This window comes from Nicotiana tomentosiformis, chromosome 6, assembly GCF_000390325.3.
Source record: "Nicotiana tomentosiformis chromosome 6, ASM39032v3, whole genome shotgun sequence".
In the NCBI taxonomy this organism is placed as follows: domain Eukaryota; kingdom Viridiplantae; phylum Streptophyta; class Magnoliopsida; order Solanales; family Solanaceae; genus Nicotiana; species Nicotiana tomentosiformis.
In genome coordinates, this window is record NC_090817.1 from 107,725,192 (window position 1) to 107,733,412 (window position 8,221).

At 43.1% G+C, this 8,221-nt stretch overlaps 1 protein-coding gene across 1 annotated transcript; it reads right to left on the bottom strand.

Moving 5' to 3' along the window:
• Nucleotides 1-2,897: 2,897 nt before the first annotated feature.
• On the bottom strand, nt 2,898-4,001 carry LOC138894554 (uncharacterized). The gene is made up of 4 exons (XM_070179258.1): nt 3,852-4,001; nt 3,307-3,713; nt 3,163-3,220; nt 2,898-2,972 (listed from the first exon to the last, which is right to left on the bottom strand). The coding sequence occupies exons 1-4, from the start codon at nt 3,999-4,001 to the stop codon at nt 2,898-2,900; spliced, it is 690 nt and encodes a 229-aa protein (XP_070035359.1).
• Between the last annotated feature and the right edge of the window lie 4,220 nt (nt 4,002-8,221).

Consider the following 8,221-nt stretch of genomic DNA (forward strand, 5'->3'; position numbering starts at 1 on the left):
GCTGCCCCTCTTTACCCGGGAAGGATAAAAGAGTTGTCGGGTAAAGAAATGATGATCGATTTTGACCGAAAGGGGTAATTTTGAAAATATAGGTCGGACCCTAGTTTCTGAGCTGCCTACATATCCATGGTTTTACAGGAATCAGGCTATGTGTAGTTCTGGAATAAGCCGATGGAGTTATTGTAAGAACGGACAAGATATTCCGGGAATGGTTATGGGTATTTGAACGGCTATCAGATGGAAATGGGTAACAGACGGTGGTTGGTTACCTTTGAAATAATTGCAAGATGTGAACGTTGAACGGAAATCGGAGCAAAGATTGCTCCCGTTAGGAGAACGATTACTTACTGGATTACCTGCAAACTTAAAACACAATGCATGCAAGTATATATGGATTATTGCGAGAAATTAAACATGATGCAAATTCCCTTGGGACCATGAAAGCTATCTTTGGACGATGAGGATGGTGCCCTTAGACCATGATGTCCTGGGCTATGAATTGCATGATAAGGGATTCGCAGGCCATGAAATAATGTTCTCGGGCTATAAAGATGGTGCCTCTGAACTATGATGCCTTTGAATAATGATGTGCAATATTGAGAGATCCCCATGCCATGGCATGGTGTCTTCCGGTTATGAGGATGATGCCTTTGGACTATGACGCCTTCGGAAAATTTGGCTATGCTTCATCCCACGAGATGCAAAGACATGATGCTTGACATGAAACAAGACAGAGCTTAGTCTCGTGTAGGATCGGTGGCAGAGCTTAGCCCCGAGGTAGAGAATAGTGCAAGGTTTCAAATAGCCTAGCATTTGTAGTTAGGTAAGGAGAGACAATGCTTAGTCTCGTGAAAGAATGGAGACAATGCCTAGTCTCGTGCGGGGGAAGGCAATGCTTAGCCTTATGCAATTAAGGAGGTAGGGCTTAGCCTCATGCAAAGATGGAGACAGTGCTTAGTCTCATGCAATTGGAAAGGCAGAGCTTAGCCTTGTGCAATTAAGGAGGCAGATCTTAGCCTCATGCAAAATGGAGACAATGCTTAGTCTCATGCAGTAGGAAAGGCAGAGCTTGGCCTTGTGCAATTGAGGAGGAAAGTATTAGCCTCATGCAAGATGGGAGACAATGCTTAGTCTCATGCAATAGGAGACAATGCTTAGTCTCATGCAGTTGAGGAGGCAGGGCTTAACCTCATACAAAATAGGACACAATTCTTAGTCTCATGTGATTAAGGAGGCAGGGCTTAGCCTCGTGCAAGATGGAGACAATGCTTAGTCTCGTGCAATATGAAAGGCAGAGATTGGCCTTGTACGATTGAGGAGGCAGGGCTTAGCCTCATACAAGATGGGAGACAATGTTAAGTCTCATGCAATAGGAGACAGTGCTTAGTCTCATGTAGTTGAGGAGGCAGGGCTTAGCCTCATGCAAAATAGGAGACAATGCTTAGTCTCACGCGATTAAGGAGGAAGGGCTTAGCCTCAAGGAAGATGGAGACAATGCTTAGTCTCCTACAATAGGAAAGGCGGAGCTTAGCCTTATGCAAGGAAAAGGCAATGCTTAGCCTTAATCAGGAAAAGGAAATGAGTGATAGCAGAGTATTTCTTAGCTGGAGATATGTTTGCGTTTGGCAACTTTGTTAATATGAAGATAGTGATTCCGAGTGTGCCCGAATTTGAGAATGCTTCTTGTTCCTGCATCCAAAAGAGAATCGTGAGTTTTACGATGGAAGATTGGTTCGTGCCTCCACCTGCCTGCTTTGTTTTACTCTGTATCAAAGTCCTGCTTGAGTTACCACGGGTAGCATCTGGCTGTTTCTTAAAAATAATGTTTTCAAAAATGTGCGTGCATATGATGAATGTAGTTATTTAAAATACATTAGTATGCAATATTGGATAAATTAGATGAACCAATAACTGTGACATTATCAGAGACATTGCGACCTTCTAGCCATAGAATTTTGAGGGTCCTCCTCAAAATTCTGCCCCAGTTATTCAGACGATTCTCTAGATATTCCGCACGCGATGCCATTGGCTGAGCTTGCCCCGAAATTTTGAGGGTCATCCTCAAAATTCTGCCCCAGTTTCCGATTGTGGGGAAAATGAGAATTTTCTTGAATTGTGACCGAACCCACAGGGTTGCCTACGTATCCCCTCTTAAACGAGAATCAGGTCAAGCGTAGTTCATTTACATCAATTGAATAAATGTAAACAGCTTTAAACATATTATCTTTTGACTGCATCTAAGTTGATAGGCTTTGGCCAAATCTCTACATCTATTTCTACGAGTATGAGTGCTCCTCCTGTTAGTACTCTATGAACCATATAGGGTCCTTGCCAGTTGGGTAAGAATTTTTCTTTGGCTTCATCCTGATGTGAAAAGATTCATTTCAGCACCAGTTGCCCTGGTGCGAACTATCTAGGTTTGACCCTTTTGTTGAAAGCTCTGGACATTCTGTTCTAACAAAGTTGACCATGACACACTGTATTCATTCTTTTCCCGTCAATGAGAGCTAATTGTTCATAGCGACTCTTACCCACTCTGCATCACTGAGTTCAGCTTCCTGTATAATTCTCAGGGAGGGAATTTCTACCTCGGCGGGAATGGCAGCTTCAGTACCGTAGACCAATAGGTAAGGAGTTGCCTCGCTCGACGTGTGGACTGTAGTCCGGTATCCAAATAAGGCAAATGGAAAACTCTCGTGCCATTGCTTATTATTGTCTACCATCTTCCTCAGTATTTTCTTGATATTCTTGTTTGTGGACTTCACGGCTCCATTCATGTGAGACATGTATGCTGTTTAATTCTTGTGCTTGATTTTGAAGGTCTCGCACATAGCTTTCATTAGGTCACTGTTGAGATTGGCGGCATTATCGGTGATGATGCACTCTGGAACCCCGAATCAGAAAACAATACGATTTCTGACAAAATCTGCGATGACTTTCTTGGTTACAGCTTTGTAGGATGCAGCTTTGACCTATTTTGTGAAGTATTCTATGGCTACTAAAATGAATTTGTGCCCGTTTTAAGCGGCGGGCTCGATTGGTCCAATGATGTCCATTCCCCAAGCGGCAAAAGGCCAAGGTGCACTCGTTGCATTGAGTTCATTTGGTGGCACCCGTATCATATCTGCGTTTATTTGGAACTGATGACATTTCTAGACATACCCGATGCACTCTGTTTCCATAGTCATCCAAAAATAACCTACCCTCAGTATCTTCTTGGCTAAAACGAAACCATTCATGTATGGTCCGCAAGTTCCAGAGTGTATCTCTTCGAGCAGTTTGGAAGCTTCCTTCGCGTCAACACACCGTAATAATCCTAAGTCTGGAGTCCTTCTGTACATAATTCCTCCATTTTGGAAGAAATGGTTGGACAATCTTTGGAGCATGCATTTTTTAGTATGATTTGCATGCTCCGGGTACTCTCTTTTTGCCAAGTACTCCTTGATATCATGGAACCATGGGTTCCCGTCTGCTTCTTCTTCAACATGAGCGCAGTAAGCTGGCTGATTAGGAATTCTTACCGGAATGGGGTCGATGAAATTCTTTTCCGGATGTTGTATCATGGAGGACAAAGTAGCCAATGCGTCTTCGAACTCATTCTGGATTCTCGGGACATGTATAAACTCTATCTTTGTGAACCTCATCATCATCTCTTGCACATGATATAGATATGGTAATATCTTGGTATTCTTTGTAGCCCATTCTCCCTGCACCTAATTTACTAGAAGATCTGAATCACCAATTACTAGTAATTCCTAGATATTCATGTCAACGGCCAAATTGAGCCCCAATATGCAAGCCTCATATTCTACCATATTATTGGTGCATGGAAATCTGAGTTTCGCGGATACCGGATAATGTTGACCTGTTTCTGACACCAAAACAGCTCTAGTACCCACTCCTTTGAAGTTTGCAGCTCCATAGAAAAACATTCTCCACCCGTCGTAGGCTTCGGCGATATCTTCTCCTATGAATGATACTTCCTCATCAGGAAAATACATTTTTAGTGGTTCTTATTCTCCTCCTACAGGATTATCCGCAAGATGATCCGCTAATTCTTGTCCCTTAACCGCCTTCTGAGCCACATAGACGATATCGAATTCACTCAACAATATCTGCCATTTTGTCAGCTTCCCTGTAGGTATAGGTTTCTGGAGATGTACTTCAGAGGATCCATCCTTGGTATAAGATATGTTGTATAGGCACAGAAGTAATGCCTTAATTCTGGGCTATCCAGGTCAAAGCACAGCAGGTGCATTCCAGCAAAGAATGTCGTGCTTTGTAGGGTGTGAACTTTTTATTCAGATAGTATATGGCCTATTCTTTCCTTCCCGTCTCGTTGTGTTGTCCCAAAACACAACTGAAAGCCCTATCTAATACGGAGAGATAGAGTAGCAGTGGTCTACCAGGTTCTGGCGGGACCAGGACTGGCGGTGTGGACAAATATTCTTTGATTTTGTCAAAAGCGTTCTGACAATCTATAGTCCAATTGGTTGCGGCATCCTTCTTTGGCATTTTGAAAATCGGCTCACAGATCATAGTTGATTGTGCTATGAAGCGACTGACGTAATTAAGACGTCCCAAGAAGCTCATCACATCTTTCTTGTTCCTTAGAGGTGGCAAATCCTCGATAGCCTTGACCTTTGATGGGTCTAGCTCAATTCCTCGGCGGCTGACGATGAATCCTAATAATTTTCCTGTAGGGACCCCGAAGGCACATTTTGCGGGATTCAATTTCAAATTGTACCTCCGAAGCCGATCAAAGAATTTCCTCAACTCTGTTATGTGATATGTACTTTTCTTGGATTTGATGATGACGTCATCCACATATACCTCTATCTCCTTATGTATCATGTCGTTGAAAATAGTTTTCATGGCATTCATATAAGTGTCCCCAGCATTCTTCAGACCAAACGACATCATTTTAAAGCAGTACACCCCCCCCCCCATGGTGTGATAAAGGTTGTCTTTTCGGCATCCTCTTCATCCATCTAGATCTGATGATATCCCGCGAAGAAATCCACAAAGGATTGGAATTCATGCTTTGCACAGTTGTCGATCAGTATGTGTATGTTGGGTAACGGGAAATCATCTTTGGGACTTGTTTTGTTTAGGTCCCGATAATCAACGCATACTCTGACTTTCCCATCCTTCTTTGAAACTGGCACGATGTTAGCTAACCAAGTTGGATATTCAACCACTCTGAGAACCTTAGCTTTGATCTGCTTGGTGACTTCTTCTTTGATTTTCAAACTCATATCTGGCTTGAACATTTTGAGCTTCTGCTTTACCAGTGGACACATTGGATTGGTAGGTAGTTTATGAGCCTCTATGGACGTGCTCAAACCGGTCATATCATCATAGGACCATGAAAAGATATCCTCATATTCCTTCAGGAAATGAGTGTATTCTTCTTTCTCTGATGGTTGTTTTCTTGACTGATTTGGAGTCTCCTAGATTAATTGTTTCAGTCTCATCCAAATTGGACTTAGGTTTTTTTGCAAGGTTTTCCACTCTTCTGACAATTTCCTCGGGTATTATATCTTCTTCCAGATCCTCTGAATCATTACCCTTATGTTGTGTTGTCTCATTACATGTCACAGTCGTAAGTTCATCGGGATAGGTAATAATAATGCTAGGAACTCGACGGGGCCTTGATGGTGCACCAGTCAAGTTCTTGAGAACAGTTCCCTTCTCCATGGTCTAAATAATGAGGCCTTCCTCCTCCTCCTCCTCAACTATCGTACTGCAATCTGTGTCTTCATCATCTAAAAACAGAATCCTTATACTAGCTAGAACTTCATCTTCTTTGGACTCCCACATCATGTTAGCTTGGTGAAATGACTGGCTCAAATGTGGTACTGGTTGCTCTAGCAGGTAATAAGGACCACGCCATGGTGGTGACAAATTCTGATACCCGTGCTAGGTGTATTCATACCCAAGCCCAAACGTTGTGTTGTGACGCTTTAGCTATATTGGTTTGGTGATCCCCTGGAGATCCTTACCACGACCTTTGCCAGGGTCATACCCTGTCCATCCAATATGCCTTCTATCTTACCGCTCCACCATTTGTCCTTTTCAATTACGTTGACGCGCTCGATGCGATGGTATGTTTCTCCACCCAACTTCCTTCTATTCTCGATGACTGGAAAGGTTTGACTGGTGTAAATGGGATTACTTCCGTCCCCATGGATGATCACTTCCTGATGGTTCCACTCAAACTTCACGACCTAATGTAAAGTAGAAGCTACGGCCCCAGTGGCATGTATCCAAGGTCGTCCCAACAATAGGTTGTAGGTAGTAGATATGTCCAACACTTGAAACTCAACATCAAACCAGGTTGGGTCCATCTGTAGGATGAGGTTGGTTTCCCCAATTGTGGCCCTTTGAGACCCATCAAATGCTTTCACATTCATACTTCCTGCTCGTATCTCGTGCAAGCCTTTACCTAATCCTTTCAGAGTAGTTAGTGGACATATGTTAAGCCTCGAACCCCCATCTATCAGGACTCTGGCAATGAACTTATCCTCAAACTGCACTATGATATGCAGTGCCCTATTTTGACCTAGTCCTTCTGGTGGTAGCTCGTCTTCATGAAAAATGATCTTGTGGCTTTCCAACACTTGTACTATCATATTGGCCATTTCTCCACTGGTAATGTTGTTGGGTACATAAGCCTCATTCAACACTTTCATCAACGCATTCCTGTGTGCCTCAAAATTCTGTAGTAGTGATAGAATGGATATTTGAGCGGTGGTTTTATTCAAATGAACAACCACAGAATACTCCCTTGCTTGCACCTTTCTCTAAAGATCATCCGGGCCGGTTTCAATGATGGGGTACCTGGAAGCGGCTTCTTTACTTGTTCCCCCTAAATGCTCGGGCGTGTAAACCCTATCAGTTCTGGTCATACCTTATGCTGCACCAGTTTCTTTCATTTTCCCTTTTCCTTTCCTTCTTGCTTCTGCAACATAATCCCATGGTATAGCATTAGACTTATAAGACGGTGTAGGGACTACCATCACGGTGAAGGGTGTTGTTACTTCAACCTCAAACGGAGTTGGTGCAGCTACCTCAACTTCAATTGGTGCCTGAGTTTGTACCATGATAGGTGTGAGAGTGACTGGATATGTTTCAGGATTATCCCCTTCTCAAATGAGTCCAATTGACCCCTCTGAATCCCATTCTTCATCGGTCTCTATCATGTTTACCCCTCCTCCCCTGTGATTCGGGAGAGGATTGTTACGGACATTGGGTGCAACCTTATTTGTCTGTATGACTTTGGGGTCGATTAATGTCTAAATCTTATCCTTCAAAGTATGACACTCATCAATGGTATGACCTTTCATGCTTGAGTGATAGGCACATGTCTTTTTTGGAATGACCAATTTAGAGGAATTTTCCATGGCGACAGCGGGAATGGGAGTGATATAATCGGCAACCTTCAGTCTCTCGTACAGTTGGTCTATAGGTTCAACAATTGGGGTGTATTGTCTGGGTGGTCTGCGGTCGAAATTTGGTCTTGGTTTTTGGTAGTTTTGGCGGGCTGATGATGAGTGGTAGTATGCGGTTTGGGTGTTATAGGTATGGTAAGTGGTGGCAGGTTGTCGGTATCTGGGAGGTGAAGGCTTATATATGGGTGGAGGTGTTTGGTATGTGAGAGGAGACTTCGGACCTTGGGCTACCATTACTGCACCTACTTCTTTCTTCTTGGAGATACCTCCTGACTGCAGGGCCTTATTTGTAGCTTGGAGTGCTTCAAAATTTGTCACCATTTCGCTTTTGATCTCTTCTTCTATTCTCTCTCCCAACTTAATGATATCAGAAAATTTATGGTTCTCAATAACCATCAATCTTTCGTAGTATTGCGGATCCTGAGTTCTAACGAAGAACTTATTCATCTGTTCTTCTTCCAGCGCTGGCCTTACTTTTGCATCTTCAGACCTTCACCGAGTAGCATACTACGAAAAGTTTCTGTTGGCTTCTTCTTGCAATTTTGAATATAGAAAATGTCTGGTGTGTTTTCTGTGTTAAACTTGAACCGATCCATGAAATCTGATGCCATGCTTATCCAATTAACCCATTTCTTTGAGTTCTGACTGATGTACCAAGACACGCGTCTCCAGTGAGGGTTCTCATGAACAGCTTCATGTGGATTCTTTCATCCTTGCCCACTCCTATAAGCTTGTCACAATATGTTCTCAAGTGCACCTTCGGATCA